Source organism: Haliotis rufescens, unplaced genomic scaffold (assembly GCF_023055435.1).
Source record: "Haliotis rufescens isolate VD_foot unplaced genomic scaffold, xgHalRufe1.0.p SCAF_1, whole genome shotgun sequence".
Taxonomy (NCBI): domain Eukaryota; kingdom Metazoa; phylum Mollusca; class Gastropoda; order Lepetellida; family Haliotidae; genus Haliotis; species Haliotis rufescens.
In genome coordinates, this window is record NW_025963779.1 from 13,654,420 (window position 1) to 13,672,465 (window position 18,046).

Sequence of the window (18,046 nt, forward strand, 5' to 3'; positions counted from 1 at the left end):
TGTACATCTACTACTGTTCTACAAAAAGAATGTCTATGTCCTGGAAAAGGAAATGTTTTGGAAAATAAAATGTACATCTTGAAGCAGTAATTGAAATAATATCCTGTCTCTAACAAAAATGGTTGGTCCCCAAGTAAAGAGTTTAAAAGATGTTCACAACTTGCAGGCGGTCACACCGTAGTTCAGTCACACTGATGTTACATTGATTTTGAACATTTGACACATTGAAGTTCTTGTGTCAAGAGTTGATATTAATAACACAAGACTTAGTGTTTCAGTTTCATTATACCATTTCTGTGGTAAAAAAGTCATAATTTAAACTTGTCTAAAGAGCACTTATTGTTTTGAAGATAATAAACTAAACAGAATTTTGCTGTGTTCCAACATGAAGAAAAGCACATACCCATGATGAACTTGTTTTCTTTGTGTATATATTTCACACATTTGTTTTTGCAGAACTTCCTATGCTGTGGTATTTACTCTCTTAGTATATTCACTTGATGCCTGTTAGCTTGATTTATTGTCAATGTAATAAACTTTACACCAACATACACATGCCATTGAGTTTTCTTTCATTTCCCTGATTTTATAATATCTTAAATCTCTACGCAGTAATCAAGGCATAAATGGAGCGGGGTCCAATGTCACACAATGTCCATGCTCATGGGTGTAGATATGGCACAATGCAAATATGTACACTGACTAATGTATTTTTTTTCTTTTAACACAAACAATGATGTATTAATTCAAAGTAATGCATCCTTTAAAATGCAGAATTTAATTCATTGCAAAGGTCTTATTACCCAGGTAGTAAATGATGGTTTGATAGAACTATCACCTAATCAACACTTCAAAATATATGACGAAAAAGAAGTTTTATTATATTTCATTATGCTAATGACATGAGAAAATAATTAAAAAAATAACCCACATTTACTTCCTTGTTTGTTGTTTAAACGTTGCACTCAGCAATATTCCAGCTGTATGACGACGGTCTGCAAATAATTGAGTCTGGACCAGACAATCCAGTGATTGACATCGTGAGCAATTAGGATACGATGACATGCATCAACCAAGTCAGCAAGCCTGACCACCCGATCCTGTTAGTCGCCTCTTTCAACAAGCATGGGTTTCTGAAGTCCAATTCTACCCCAGATCTTCACGGGACTAACCCACATTTAAGCAGGGTATGTACTTGTACCATATGGTAGTACTTGGTAACCTTGATCCCAATGTTCTGTCCACATATTGAACACAGACGTCAGATCACCTAGTATTTCTCATGGCAACCCAAATACCTACTGTTCCACTGCACTCCATCAAGGTCAGGAGGTACCAGGACATGGTGTTGGAAATAAATGGAGGATATTATCTGAGTGTTCATGTCATACTATGTTTATGACACGAGTGTCTTAATACTGGAATTTAGGCCCGTGGTAAACTTAGCATGATATGAACATGATTATGATGCTCTATTTATTACCAAAGAAGATGTCCACATAATACAAATTTTAGTGTTTACCTATAAGGACTGCAAGTCGCAACAGCAGTGGAACCACAATTTGTCGAATGACGTCAATAATCTTCAGCTGTTTGAACCTGACGTCACAATGATAACGGAAACAATACACGGTTGTCTCGTGACGTGATATGACCCTAGGCACATACATTTTTATGAATCCCGACATGTTTGCCCTCGGAGGTAATAAAACACAATAAGCTACAACCACCAACCACCAACCACCAACCACCACCATATGTGGGATATAGTGAGAAAGGCACTGTATACAAAAAATGTGGACAGTTGTGCATGGAATATTTTATTCACAAATGCTGCACAATGTTTACAACTTTACATACACAGACATAACTTGCAGTAACCTGAATGTGATTCAGTTCTCATCTCTGGTACAGCAACATCTGTATGGGTGAAGCATCAAAACAGTTTGTCTATACTGCAGGATGAATAGGTATACAGTCAAACACCGTTGTGTCGATGTTGAAGGGACCTACATAAATACTTCAAGTTATCCGAGGTTCGACACAACTGAAAATGATGAATAATGCCTCAGTCACATGTGCTCTACGGCTAGGATACGGCGTTTGAAGCCCCGAAAATCGAGGGATTACTTGCGGCGTCTGAAGAGAATCTGCGGTGGCCTCAGGGTCGCCCTAGGGAGTATCCCTATCTTTTACAGGCCGTATAGGTCGCCGTGGGAATATAGCGCGGATTTATAACTTTTTTAATTTCTACGTTCGCCGTAGCAATTAGACACGCCGTAGCCATGCCATAGAGCGGTTCCACGGCTGCCCCAAGGTGACCGCTCATCATCACTTCAAAGGCCGTACGGCAGCCTCAGTTTTTCTGTCTCCACAAATTAAAAATACGGCTTAAGAAAGAATACGCAGGGACCAAATATTTACTTCAAGGCAACTACAAGTTTGACACATCAAAGTTCGACACAACGGTGTTTGACTGTATATGTTTAATGGTAAGTCAAAACTAAACCAACAAACAAAACAAGTTTATGACGTTGAACATTATCTTCTTCCGGAATTTTACAAAACCTAAATCTGATTCAGACCTCTCCAACCAGCCTCATGTACCTCATGGACATTTGAGACTTGTCAAACAGTCTGATGAGAGCCCTCCAGCTCGAACCTAGTCACCAATACTTGAGGTTACTCTTCAGTTTTAGCCAAACTCCTCTTCTTATCTAACAAATCTACAGTCATTAGGGTTGTTAAAAGTACTCAATCGCAACAGGTTTTCATACTTCTGAACCTCCATTCAATCCGTCATTCAAGGACACTTCATGTTACTGACTGACCCACAACCAAACTGTCAGTATGCTTGATGTATACCACATATTACTTACAGTGTAAACATGATGACTGAACTCAGGGACTGACTGAACATCTTGAAGTTTTAACAACTCTCGAACTCTATTTTTGTTTTTTCATCTTCTGATTTTTAAATGTTCTCCTCTTACTCTTCTCTTCCCTTCTGTGTTTCTGGAAATTCTGGATTTTACTTTTTTGTTTTCTATTCTTGACTATTTGATCCATTGACTTCAGTTCCTTAAACTGTTTCTTCTTCTTTGGTCCTGAAGCTTCTTCTGATCCCTTGGTGTGCCCTGCAATAACAGCAGTGATGTTGAGTCAACACACCACCCACACAATGCAGATAACGAAAAGGAAGAACATAGTACATGTATATGTTTAACACAAGATTTAGCATATTTCGGCTGTTACAGCGACCTGGAGATTATAGAGTATGGGCCAGGCTGACAGTCATTGATAGCATGTGCCGCAATCAACGTTGTCAGGTCATGACAATCAATCGATCAGATAGGTGACACTTAGTAACCACCAGAACCTCATTAGTCAGCTGTAGTATGACAAGAATGAGTATGGTTTTATGCCGCTTTTAGCAATATTCCAGCAATATCATGGCGGGGACACCAGAAATGTGTATGATAAGAACAAGATACCGGGAATCTATCAGACCTAGAAATCTGAAACCCAGAAATCAGTAAAATCTGAACATTTTCTTAACAGACACTTATTCTTTTTTCATATCAAACAATGTCTGTGGCATGCTCTACCTGTGAGAAAGATAATGGGTACCCAAAGTGTTAGGCAACCCAAACTAGCACTAAGAAAAGAGAGTTGTGCGCCTGTAGCTTGTGTGTTGTACGCCATGAACTCACATAGTCGTCCCTTGGAGCCCATTACCACCAGCCGACCTGGTCCAAATGACCTTGACTTTTGACCTTCATCATCACTGTCGCCTGGGTTGGAGTCAATCTTGTGTCGGTCTCGCCAGTCACGGTAAGTGAAAACATTAAGAAAAATAATGGAATGGAAAAACTGTTCATTGATGTGTTTGTTGTTTAATGTAGCATTCAGCAATATTTCAGTTTTGTGACTGAACCCTGCAACTTATCAAGTCTGGACCAGACAAACCAGTGATTGACACTGTAAGCAACGATCCACAATGGCACAGTAAGATGACAAGATATCAGCCACATCGCTGAGCTTATCCATTTAGTCTCCTCCTGCAAGTGTAGCTTGCTTAGATCCTAGCCTGCAATCCCCACTAGTATCTGTGAGTGTATATATCTTACAGACAATGTGTAAAATCAGTCAGTGTATAAAACAACTGAAATTATCACTTACACAATTGACAAAACGCCAAAAATGTTTTACAATTATTTTTCTTTTAATCATACAATGATGAATTCCAAACATTTTTAAGCTCTATTTAATCACCAAGTGACAGAAAATGATAGGATTAAAAGAAAATGAAGGTCAATGTATATTTTAAAACATTTTTGGCTTCTAATCCTAGCATAATAAGTCCACTGTGATGTTTTGAGGACCTTTTAAACTTCTCAATAACTTTTAGTCAATCTGACAGCAAAATAATTGTAAAATATTTTGGCATTTCGTAGTGAGTGAGTGAGTTTGATTTTACGCCGCTTTTAGCAATTTTCCAGCAATATTACGGCGGGGGACACCAGAAATGGGTTTCACACATTGTACCCGTATCAGGAATCGAACCCGGCTTCGGCTTATGAGCGAACGCTTTAACCACCAGGCTACCCGACCGCCCCTGGCATTTTTGTAAATTGCATAAGTAAAGATTTCAGTCATTTTACATTGACTGTAACATATATGAAGTGGAATGGCCAAGTATATATTTAACATGTTTAATAGCTTGTGTTGCTAGAGTAGGACTTGTTTGATGTTCAATGCCGCACTCAGCAATATTCCAGCTTTATGAAGGCGGATAGTGAAATCTTGACCAGACAAACCATTGATTGATATGAACAATGTCCCACATCATCAGGAGAAGATAACTCCCAGTCACCATGCCTGACTTCCTGATTCAATAGGTCACCTCGTCATTAGCATGGTTGAGTGTGGAGCAACTCACACCCGGAATACCACAGGGAGCCAGGGTAGGAAAGCAAAGGATATGCATTAGACTTGTAGGAGGCCGAGATCCAGGTGCCGCTCTCCGTCTTTATCTTCTTCTTCTTTGGGTCCTGTTCTTCCCGGATAAACTTCTTCTTCTTTCTGTCCCTTTTGACAAAAAGTCATTAATACAGCTTCATGGACATAAATCTCAAAGATTTCAGCTGGATGTTTGAAGTAAAACAAGGGATGCACACATATATGCCAAACCAGTGAATCAGATGGGTTTAGGGACCAGTTAAACAGTTCAACGTTGTGGAATGACCAAATGTATATAACAACAATGCCTGGCAAATACTGTTGCGATACTGTTTACATTACCAGTGGTGCTAAGAGCTTGCAGGAAGAGTAAAGTGCTTTTTCTCTCAACTTGCCCTGACAGTGATAACAATATCATGGTAAAATAGGTTCGTGAAACAGGATCAGAGTTTTTGCTTAGTTTAGTTATTTCATAAAACATTGAGAAACAAGTATTTGTCACAGAGTGACGAAATATCCCCCGCCTGTACACCATAGTACCAAATATGAAGACAATCCAGCGATTAGTTCTTGAGATATTGTGGCAACACCGTTTTCCAACTCCAAAAACAGATTTGCCTGCTGTGACCTTGAAAATGGGGTCAAGGTCACCAAATCTGACAGGTGTATGCGGTGTCTGTATATACACTATAGTTCCAAATTAGAAGACAATCCAGCGATTAGTTCTTGAGATATCGTGGCAACACCGTTTTCTAACTCCAAAAGCAGATTTGCCTGCTGTGACCTTGACAATGGGGTCAAGGTCACCAAAACCGACTGGTGTCTGCGGTGTCTGTATATACACCATAGTTCCAAATATGAAGACAATCCAGTGTTTAGTTCGTGAGATATCGCGGCAACACCGTTTTCTAACTCCAAAAGCAGATTTGCCTGCTGTGACCTTGACAATGGGGTCAAGGTCACCAAAACCGACTGGTGTCTGCGGTGTCTGTATATACACCATAGTTCCAAATATGAAGACAATCCAGTGTTTAGTTCTTGAGATATCGCGGCAACACCGTTTTCTAACTCCAAAAGCAGATTTGCCTGCTGTGACCTTGAAAATGGGATCAAGGTCACCAAAACCGACTGGTGTCTGCGGAGTCTGTATATACACCATAGTTCCAAATATGAAGACAATCCAGTGTTTAGTTCTTGAGATATCGCGGCAACAAACAGGTGGGACGTACGGACGTACGTACGGACGTACGTACGGACGGTCGTGAATACTATATCCCCCGCTTCGCGCTTTCGCGCGGCGGGGGATAATCAGGCAAGTTGATTTTGTCCGCAGGAAAACTTGAAGGACCCATACCTGCCTACATCTAAACTTAAAGAATGAAAGATTTATATCTGACATCAAACTTTTGAACTGGTCCCTTAAGTAAACTTTCACAGTTACCAAGAATTAATTGCTCTTTTATGTAATCATGGTAATGAACCTAATAAACGTTGGATAAACAAATATTTAGGATCATTAGGCTACAATACAATAATTATTAGATTTTCATCCAAATTTGTCAAATACGTGAGGTGGCAGGCACTTCATTTCATGTTTGTGTCTTTTAAAACAAGATCCACTATTAAAGGATGTCTTCAGATGGTAAGTGAGGTGAGGTGAAATGGGGTTTAACGTCGCGTCCAAGATTATTGCACTTATATAGCGACGTGCATGTACGTGTGTGTGTTTGTGTGGCTGCTTGTACTAGTCCGGACTGATGCCGATTTATAGTGCTAGCTCACTGAGATACCATGCCGCAGTTTAACATGAATACCCCACTCAGACACAGTATACTGACTCCGAGCCGACCAGTCCTTGTTTTAGCCCCTTAATGCCGAGCGCCAGACAGGGTAACAACAAGTACCATCTTTTAACGTCTTTAGGTATGACGCGGTCGGGGATCGAACCCCGGACCTTCCGCTCTCCGGGCGGACGCTCTACCTCTAGACCACGGAGGCGCTCTCAGATGGTAGGACTATGTATGGTATATTTTATCAAGTAAAGGGAGACAGGGACAGGTAGCCAGTTTCAACTGTAGGTACTTAGGGCCAATAAGATGAAAAGAAGTGGGATCTTTTAGTGAGTGAGTGAGTGAGTTGGCTGTGACGCCACTTTTAACAGTATTCCAGTTATATCACGGCATGTCAGCATAATGTGGGAGGAAAGCTCAAAGTGATGCAGGTCTCAGACGTTTACAACTTTGGTGAAACCCACGAGCACGGGTATGGTGCTGACAAACCTAGAAACATAATCGGGGCGAACCAGGATTCGAACCTACAATCATAGGTTTCTGGCGTCCCCAAGGGACGCAACTATGCACAGCGAATCGTGGCACCTTAGACGACCCCGGATATTTTAGTGGCGAGGTGAGACACAAAATGTAAAGATTCATTAGGTATGGATGTAGAATTAGTCTGTTATATCCACCAACATTACTAAGCATGGTGTGGGACAAGAGTGAACTTTGGTTCATCCAGTGTTTCACTACAAAAGTCTTTGTGATGTAAAGTTAACTGAAGGGAGACAACTCACCATTTGAGCTGATTGTTTTTCTTCTTGATCCCGGTGTCGTCATCGCCGGTGAGATCCAGAACAGCACTGGAGGCCTGCTGCTCAAATGTACTGCTGACACTCAGGCTGAAAGAAACACTCAGTAACATAACCAGTTGCAGAGAATGTGTACACGAGACTTGAGAAAGGTTCTAGAGACTGACTCGTGGAACCTCATTCAGTAATTGTAATGGCCTTTCCACATGGGATCAGACGTAACTTTACAGGATCTAAACACTGTCAAGTTCATAAAGGAATTAAATTAATACCCGAGTGTGATTTGGTATCATAAATATCATATTTTAGGAAAACAAATTGTATTATGTGTGTCTTTGGCGATATTTCTTTATATCTATATTTCATCTTTAAGGTTTGAAAAAAATAAGCCTTGGTTAAATACCAGTATTTTACTCATCAAGGAATACATTTATGAGGCCCTTTCCCAGGTTGATTGTACACAATTGTTTATTGGTTTATTGGTTACATAGTTTGAACAACAACCCCCCCCCCCCCCCCCCCCCCCGCCAAAAAACAAAACACACCGCCCGCCCGCACTGCCTGAGGACCAATTCTTTTATTTTTTTAAGCCTGAACTTCAGAAACACACATCATCTATATATCATATAATATCATTGTTTCAATTATTAATGTCACTAAGTGATGTACGGGTAGTAGATGAATAATGTTTGATATGTTTGAGTGAACTGTTCCATTTATCATATGAGCTATGTTAATCTACATTCTACCATGAATTTGGAATTTACTCGATTCTGATTGGTCAATCAGAGGCTATTAATCACAATAAACCCCCTCTGATTGAAACAGCTGGTTTGATGGCCGCTTCACCGCGGAAGCTAATATTCGTAGAATGGTACTATTTTCAGTCATTGTCGGTAGGCGTATTTAAATAATTATATCTGCAATTACAGGTTACAAAATGCACAGATGCGGTTAATACAATATACAAAGGAAAACACGACAGAAATCAACAAAGGGAATGTATTTACGTTTTGGAGACAACAGAGAGCTTGGAATTTTGGTGCTTTTCTATATATGACTGTGACGCCATATCTTTTGCGTCACAATGAGCGGCATGACGTCATAATGGTGACGTTCGATGTAGAGCGAAAGCCTTGCAAAGCTTGCTTTGTTTTCTTTACGGATGCCCACCTCATGTTTGCTTACCAAGTTGCCGTGCTTATATGCTTCCAATGCCTGTCATATGTTCGACTGAAGTATTACGGTATAAACAAACTGCTTGAGGATATACAGCACCATATTTTTTTTCGGTGATTCCAAAATTCAGATCGATAACGCACTCAAAACACTGAACTCAACCCATGACGCTTCACTCAGTATATTTGCTAACACCAAAGAGTTCGCATTTTATTTATTCATGGGCTTTATTTAGCTGCGCGTTCGGTTCCAAATTCAATTTAGCGGGGTTAAATCTACAGGTAACCTAGCTCTACATTGAAAACACAGTATGTTTATCTCCTAATTATCAACCACACATCGGAAAACCTCTACCTAAAGTTCTTGGAAATGGAAGTCAACACTTTATCGAGCAGGGAGACATTTAATGGATGTATGGAGACTAAAAGTAGTTCTTGTTTGGTGACCATATTTGCATATTTATCAGGTCATGATATCAAGCTTACAGGATTGGCTTAGTGTAGAACACTATCCATTAAATGTATATGATAACACTATCCATTAAATGTATATAACACTACATGTATATGATAACACTATCCATTGCATGTAAATGATAACACTATCCATTACATGTATATGATAACACTATCCATTGCATGTAAATGATAACACTATCCATTAAATGTATATAACACTACATGTATATGATAACACTATCCATTGCATGTAAATGATAACACTATCCATTACATGTATATGATAACACTATCCATTGCATGTAAATGATAACACTATCCATTACATGTATATAACACCATCCATTGCATGTATATGATAACACTATCCATTGCATGTATATGATAACACTGTCCATTACATGTATATGATAACACTGTCCATTAAATGTATATGATAACATTATCCATTGCATGAAAATGATAACACTATCCATTACAGGTATATGATAACTGTCCATTAAATGTATATGATAACACTGTCTTCATGCACAGTCTGTATATCTCAATGACAACAGACCTTTCCAGCAACATTCATTCCCCTTCATATGGTTACTTATTAAAACATTTTATTTTTTTAAAGCCACTGGTAGCTAATCCAACTGTAGTTGTGACTGACCCTTTCTCGCTCTGGTAGTCAGCAGGGCGGTAGTGGAGATAGTTCTCTTCATCTTTGATGTCTACGTGTTTCCGTTTCTTCCCTTTCCTCCTCTGGGATGTATCCCTGCCGGAGTGATGTTTGCTGGGTGCTATCACAGTGCTGAACACGTTCTGAAGACAGAGGAATGACATTTCTACATCGACAGCTGACCACGAAGGAGCTACATACAGTAAACTTTGACATCAAGTTGAACTTCGTTTATGAAAGAGTTGGATCTCATGACAAGCCAAAAGTAAGAATTCAAACTAAAATATTATTAGGAAATTTGAACAATAAATATAAGCTACCGGAATGCAAGAGTGAGTGAGTAAAATGAGTCATCAGAAAGACGACATATCCCCCCGGCAGCTGTCTGTAAAGTAACCACTAGTAAATGTGCAATTCTCTATGTAATGAGTCAACAGTTGAATGTTCTTTAAGAAGCATACAATGTTTACCCACTGAATGGTTTTCGAATTCTGGCCCGGAAATGAACCCGTTCTCCAATGGAGTCTAGGTCCAACTTCCTTCCATAAAAATTGTAAAAAATAAAAATTCGTAAAAAAAATAATATCAAAAGGCACCACTTCAGTATGTGCCTGATAGCTTTGCCAAGTTTCGATCAAATACACTAAATGGTTTTCGAATTCTGCCCCGGAAACAAACCCCATCCCCAATTGAGTCTATGTCCAACTTCATTCCATAAAATTTAAAAAAAATATAAATTAGAAAAATCCCAATATATCAAAAAGCACTACTTCAGTATGTGCCTGATAGCTTTGCCAAGTTTCGATCAAATACACTGAATGGTTTTCGAATTCTGCCCCGGAAACGAACCCCATCCCCAATTGAGTCTATGTCCAACTTCATTCCATAAAAATTTAAAAAAATAAAAATTAGAAAAATCCCAAAATATCAAAAGGCACCACTTCAGTATGTGCCTGATAGATTTGCCAAGTTTCAATCAAATACACTGAATGGTTTTGGAATTCTGCCCCGGAAAAGGAAATGATTACGGATGGACAGACGCACGGACGGACAGACTGGCTGATCGCTATATCCCCCCGCATTATATGCTGGGGGGATAAAAATTTAACGTCACATCAGCATTATTTCAGCCATAAAGCGACAAGTCCACAATGCAAGAAAACACTCCAACAAAAGGTAAGAGTTCCACAGCTGCTGTCAAACAACTGGATAGTAGTGCCTCCGAGAGTGAGTGAGTGTGAATGAGTAACAGAGTGAGTGAGAGTCTTAATGCCACTTTGAACAGTACATCAATCGTATCAATGTCAGCAGGAAATCTGAAGTGACACCCATGGAATTCATTTAGCAATAGATCACTGGAACATATGAAGGCAGATCGAGGATTCAAACCAACAACCAGTGGATCCTGTCATGGTCAAGATACGCAACTCTGTAAAGTGAATAGTCACAGCTTAGACCACTGGGCCACCAGTGCCTCTGATACTGCAGGAGTCCTAGGAATCCAGTACACTGCAACTGACCTGCACCATGACACTCACCTGAACGTCCTCCTGATTGGCTGCCTCCTGCCCCTCCCGCTCCTCCTCCCCCTCCACGTCCGCGTCCGCGTCCCGCTTGGTGGCCTCCCTCAGTCGGCTGCTGCAGATCACCCTCTCATGCCATGTCCGCTTGTTCTTCATCACATCAAATGATGGATTCTTGTTGGTGGAATTCACCTCAAATACTGTCTGTAAATTGAATTGCTCTTGCAGTGAATATTAGGTGACTATTTCAGTGATATAGTGTGTCCGCTAAATGTGGAACATGCATTATACCGGACACCAATCCGCTATATTTGATTGATGCTAATAAAGCTGCTATTTGCCATTTGAAAAATTGGGTGAGAGAGCTAAAAATAAGCAGAAAAAATTACCCTGCTTGCATTTGTATGGTTTAATGTGATTAAACCTTGAAATTGAATATCAAAGCAATGCATAAATGTCAAAAATTGGACATCAACATCAAAGTACCCCGGTACTCAAAAATAGAAGTTCCATCATGGCTTGCAACAACCTTATCAGTGACATCCGTCGGCGCCACATTTCAGCAAACACACTGTATTTTGTATCTACTTTGCAAATTAAACATTTCTTTTACTTACCAAAGCATTTAATTCAAACTGTTGAGAAGGGGGCAAGCCCCCCCAAACCCCGTTTTATTAGCGAGGTGACAAAAATGGTGTCTGAAAAACTTATAAACCATTACTAAGGAATAAGCTTGTGCACGCTCAGCGGACCCAACTCTGTTTGGCACATTGTGGTGCTTCAGACGACTGGGCCAATCATGACATAATTGCTGTTACAACTGAAATCTGTTGGCAAGTTTGTCAGCTTATATCACATATACAATACGTATTGTACCAAGCTCAAAACAAATGTGTGAAACCAATGTTATGTCATAATCAAGATTTACTGTTTTCGATGAAATGTCTGCATTTTCAAAATTCCAAACCAACTGATGTACATGGAGTAATGTCCAGGGCCCCTTTCCACTAAGTGATCTTAGCTACGACTATCGTAAGTCAATGTTAAAGCATGGGAGTTATGATCACCTTATATTTGCAGCCCTGTACAGCAGTACTTGTTCTGAAGGCTCAGGTTTGATAGGTCCAGACAAGCAGGATTTCATTATATTGTACATCTATCATTGGAAATGTTTTGCTTAAGTAACGTGTATGATAGGGCTGCAACGGTTCACCAATACTTCGATTTTGTTTGATGCTCGATTATTTCCATTCGATTCGATTATTTTCGATTCGATTCATTAGTCTAATAATATACAATGATTCAGGTATAAGATGCATAAATAAGTAAAAAAAAGTGTATTTACTTTAACTTTTTTATTGAACAGTGCAACACTGTGCACCAACAGGACAAACTCATCACCTCAGACTGTGAGGTCAATCAGGTCATCAGGGATGATCATGTTTTTGGATAAAAACACAAGCATGTCCACATTGTCACAACATCCCCGGCTGTTGAAAAGACCCTCTCACTAGCCATACTTGAGCCCAAACCTTAGATTCTTCGTCGATATGAACGCAAGTCTTTTAATTTTTTTCGCCAACGAGGTAGGTTATTTTTGTTAATTTTAAATTTATTACAAAAATTTGAATGAACCGAATCGAAATCTAGACATTGTGGATCGAAGATCGAATCGAGACGACAAGTACCGGTTCTCAGTGCACCGAACCGAACCGTTGCAGCCCTAGTGTATGAAGAAGACGTCTGCGTCTCTATAAAGTTTTATTGAGTATGTTGACATTGATGGGGGCAAGTTACCCATCTTTGTACTTTGCAAGCTATCAATCTTGTCCTAATGTTACACCTTCAGAGCTTTCTTAACACTGGAAAAGGTCACACAATAAATGGACAAGTTGGAGCCCAAAGAAAATGTAGAAATCTGTCAGTCCTTCATCACAAGAGCCCTGAGGTTCTACTGCTGGGTGGGTGTGACAGTGTCTGTTTGTTATTTAACACTGCACTCAGCATAGTTTCTGCTATATGCTGGTGGCCTGTAAATAACTGAGTCTGGATCGGACGATCCAGTGATTGACATTATGAATAATGATCCACGCCATCAGCGTACACAATCAACAAAGTGATGACCCTGACCACCTGCTCCATCAAGTCGCCTCTTTTGACCAGCACAGATTACTGGGGGCCAGTTCTAACACGGAAATCTCAAAGGCTTCCCAATCTTGTCGCCTCTTTTGACCAGCACAGGTTACTGGGGGCCAGTTCTAACACGGAAATCTCAAAGGCTTCCCAATCTTGTCGCCTCTTTTGACCAGCACAGGTTACTGGGGGCCAGTTCTAACACGGAAATCTCAAAGGCTTCCCAATCTTGTCGCCTCTTTTGACCAGCACAGGTTACTGGGGGCCAGTTCTAACACGGAAATCTCAAAGGCTTCCCAATCTTGTCGCCTCTTTTGACCAGCACAGGTTACTGGGGGCCAGTTCTAACACGGAAATCTCAAAAGACTTCCCAATCTTGTCGCCTCTTACAACTAGCAATGGGGTACTGGGGAGACATTCTTCCCTGGGTCCCCTCAGGGTGCAACAGGAATTGATCCCCCACTGAAGGAGGGGGCAGATATTGATGACCAGGTAAATACTCACTGTGTTTGACTTGTAGCTACGGAGAGCATCCAACAGGTTCAGCCTCTCCGACTCGTCTCCTGTCTTGACATTGGCTGTGGGAGGAGAAGAGTACCCCAATATTAACACAACCTACATCTTCTTTTCTCATGCCCTGCCTAGTGTTGAACTTAGTCAAAGTTAAGAAAATACACATCTCGCACACACCTTCAAGCAGTTACAAGCACTCTTAATAAATTATGACTTTTTCTTATTTCCTTTTTGTGAAAATTCCTTATTAAATGTTTTTATTTCTGTGAAAAATCCTGGTTGATACCAGCAGGTAGGAATAAATGAAGACATTTCACATTATTTTCTTTGCTTTCAGAAATAATCTGAAACAGATTGTTTCTACCAATTTATTTTTTTAGTACAAACATTTCTTTTCTGTTCAGTGGTTTTGACTGTATTCAGTTTAAGCAGTGCTAGTGCTGTCACTGCTACAAAATGATAAACTTAGCATGTGTCCTGCACAATGTGGAAATCTGTTGCCATGTCTGTGTAAAACCGTCTCTGCAACTATGCCAGCAACATTGGATATAAGAGCACATTCACGTCAACACAGGAAGCACATACCGGTACTCACCAAAATAGGGATGAGGGCCCAGCTTCGCCCCTGACTTGTCCACGTCCTTGACTCGCTTCACGGACTCTTGGGCTGGCAGCGGTCGAGACTTCACGTAGTGCTTGTAGGCGTTCTCACTTACACGCTTCAAGTTTTGCTGAAGAGGAAGGATAATCTTAGTAAAATCTAAATATTTTTTACATTTGTATACTTATCCTGCATTACTCCTTAATGCATTCACTGCTTACTTACGACAACTAGAAGGACAGCGCTGCGAAGGTCCTGGGTGAAGAAATAAAGTTGTTGATCTCAAGTCCCAATCAGTGGCCTTCCGTCGCTGTCCTGTGACCTTGATGACACCTAAGGTCATCTTCACATCACTGCCTGTCGCCCAAGCTCTTAGAAAAACATACTTTTGAGGTTTCTGAAGCCAAAGTGGGGAGGCAAGTCTAACGACGGGTGGGCCTTAAACGTAGTAATGCAGGATAAGTATACAAATGTAAAAAATATTTAGATTTTACTAAATTTTTTACTTATCCTGCATTACTCCTTAATGCATCTGTATCGGACGGTTTGGAGGTGGGTAAACCTTCAGAATACAGAAACCTCAATAATTCACACCCTGCAATACGACACCATTTGGTCGATAAACCGTGAAGCGGAAACGTTCAGACAAAAACGCCATTACGGTAGGGTTGTTCAAAAATCAAAAAGGTTGAACATAGGAATTAAAGAGAAATTCCCTATACACGCTTAGTAATAAAGAAAATAACAGCTATTCATCTAATTCTTTACTTACTGCGTCATAGAGCCGTCGCTGACAAACAAGATTGTCTAATATTCTTCCACTGGTGGCGACTGAGTGACTGCACATGGAAGTTGACTGGCTCTGTATAGGGCGAATTCTTATTTGCGTCAGGGGTTGGCAATCTGCAAGGATAACAACCAGAGGGCCAAACTTCGAACGTCTTCGACATCCTCGAGAGCCCCAACGCGAAGGTTATGACTAACGAAAATATGTGTCGAATCTCCAGAAATATCCTTCCGTGATTATTCCAAAACCACAATTGCCGTGTTGAGCCCTGGTAAGGCTGACACCTTGAGATCTTGAGGGTAATTCGCTCTCGGCGAGTTCCGTTTGATGATCTCGTAGGCCTGAAGGATTACTGCGCGTAACCATAGAGATATGGTGTTTGCGATTATGCGACTAACTTCTGTCGTGGACGAACCACGCCTAGTCTTGGAGCGTCGAATGAATACTCGAACTGCTCGCACCGAGCCCAGGAGAACTTCACCATGTACGATTCCCACAATAGTCGATATCGGTGGGATGGTGAAGAACGGTCGGGTTGGCCTGGTAGTAGATTTTAGCAATAAAATCCCAGCATAACCCTAGATGTCCCGTTCCGTGCGTCCCATGCTCAAAACGGATCCGGGTTGAGTCGATCACCTGTAGTTCGCTCACCCGTACCGCCATTGCTAATGCCAAGAGAAACCATTGTTTCCTTGGTGATGTCCAAGCTCCTCACAGCGATAGCCCGTTCGCGGAGCTCTCTATACTATACCGAGAGTGTAACGAAGGTGTCACGCGCTGGGAAGGAGCTTGAAAATGAGGATGCAATGAGGGGCTCGAAGGGGGCCCTCGCAAACCTCGAAGTACCACGTTCAAGTCCCAATCAGGTGGCTGGAACTTGGCCGTCTGATCCTCAAACCTGAATGAGCATAATATGGCCTGTAGTTCCGTGACCTTAATCACACTGTGATTTTCCGGAAACGGCCAACACTAAGATAATTGCAGCCAATTACGTAGTAATGGTGCTACCTTCCAAGTGTTTTTGGGTACGCAATGTAGGAGGTATTCCTCTAGGAATTGTGACGCAATCGTAGGGTCTTGATTCTTTTCTTCCCTGTAAAAAGTCTCAAGTGATCCCCACTTGTCATCGTCGTCTCTGGGAGAGTAACGATGAACTAAAGCTATAGCTTTGCTTCCCGTGTCGAAATAACCCTTCGCACTTAAACGCCTTTTAAAGACGAACCATGCGTGCAGACGTTGGGTGAGGCAATTTTCTGTTGAGGGTGGATGAGTAGGTTGGACCACTGTGAGAGGGGAAGTGAATCGTTTTAGATTTTTCCGAGCTTGACGAACTACCCTCTCGCCGGTTACCATGGTGCGACCAAAGGAGAGATCGAGATACCTTGTCTCCTTGATCCCCTGTAGCACCTTGGGAAGTAAAAGTGGTGGCAGAAGAGTGTTAGTTCTTTGCCCTTCCCAAGTGATACTGAACTCGTCCACCGCCCAAGTCTGCGGATCCGGCAACGGGGAGATATACGTCATGAGTTGGTGGCCTAGGCAAGTAAAAAACAAGTCAATGTTTGGTTGCCTGAATTCCTGAAGCAGTAACTGGAATGCTTCTGTGAGAAATTTCCACTCAGTGGGAGCCACCCTGTCTGGACGTGATAAAGTATCGGCCAGTATGTTTCTACATCCGGGGATGTGCTGAACTATGAACCTTAGTCACAGCCGATCCACTAGATGGAAGAAATCTGAATGTCCTTAGAAGTGGACAGTGGGAGTGTGTTGTTCCCCGATTGCACAGGCACCACACCGCAGTGCTGTTGTCTGTGGATATAGCGAGTCGGGCTAACTGTAGTTGATTCTGCCAATGTGATATAGCCAGAATTAAAGCTTCCAACTCCAAGTTGTTTATGTGCCACTTCCATTGTGCGCCGGGCCATAGCCCTGAGCTTATCTGGTCTTGTAAGTGAAGACTCGACCCCTGAAAGGGGACGTCCACAAACAGGTGTGTATTCGGGGAAAACCCGAATAAACAGACTCCGCAGACATTCAGCGCCACAAATTGAGGCAAAGCTCTAGCTTAGTCGGTAGAGTGATGGCCTTGAGTGGATCCTGACTCCTGATGTAAGGGTTCAGGAAAAAATTGAATTGGTCGCAGTTGTAAGCGGCCCATGCTAGTTAACTCCTGTGCCGAGGTGATTAACCCTAGCAACACTTGCCACTGGCGAAGTGTGTGTGGTTGGTGAAGAGTAGATGACAAAAGAAGTAGAAACTTGTGCCATCTGTCCCTCGGTACAGATAGGATATCCTGGTCTGTCTTAAACAGGTCTCCTATGAACTAAAGTCAATAGGAAGGAGAATACTCCCGAATTCGCCTCGTTGATTGTCTATCCCAGTTATTGACATGTGTTGATGATACAGTAGATCGCCCTCCATCTACGACTCGAACCAAGTGTTCGTCACGTGTAGATAGTTATTGGCTTCATTACTCCTGTAAATAGCCATAAGTGTCACTGACATGTCAAATGGGAAATACTACCATTGGTAGTGAACCCCAATGAACTGGACCTGAAAAGTCTACGGTTGGGATGGATAGTCGAGACTGATGAAGAATCAAACGTTCGTTGAACACAGAGATTGTGGATCATTCTCAT

At 41.3% G+C, this 18,046-nt stretch overlaps 1 protein-coding gene across 1 annotated transcript in view; it reads right to left on the minus strand.

Moving 5' to 3' along the window:
• Window positions 1-1,799: 1,799 nt before the first annotated feature.
• Window positions 1,800-18,046, minus strand: part of LOC124148407 (ATP-dependent RNA helicase DDX54-like) — a 43,593-nt gene continuing 27,346 nt past the window's right edge. Inside the window, exons 13-20 of the mRNA XM_046519489.2 lie at window positions 14,618-14,753; window positions 14,014-14,087; window positions 11,392-11,580; window positions 9,845-9,996; window positions 7,535-7,639; window positions 4,987-5,091; window positions 3,714-3,838; window positions 1,800-3,137 (exon numbers count right to left, since the gene is read on the minus strand). Coding sequence (XP_046375445.2) covers window positions 2,947-3,137; window positions 3,714-3,838; window positions 4,987-5,091; window positions 7,535-7,639; window positions 9,845-9,996; window positions 11,392-11,580; window positions 14,014-14,087; window positions 14,618-14,753 — 1,077 coding nt within the window. The 3' untranslated portion in view covers window positions 1,800-2,946. The remainder of the gene's footprint in view (window positions 3,138-3,713; window positions 3,839-4,986; window positions 5,092-7,534; window positions 7,640-9,844; window positions 9,997-11,391; window positions 11,581-14,013; window positions 14,088-14,617; window positions 14,754-18,046) is intronic.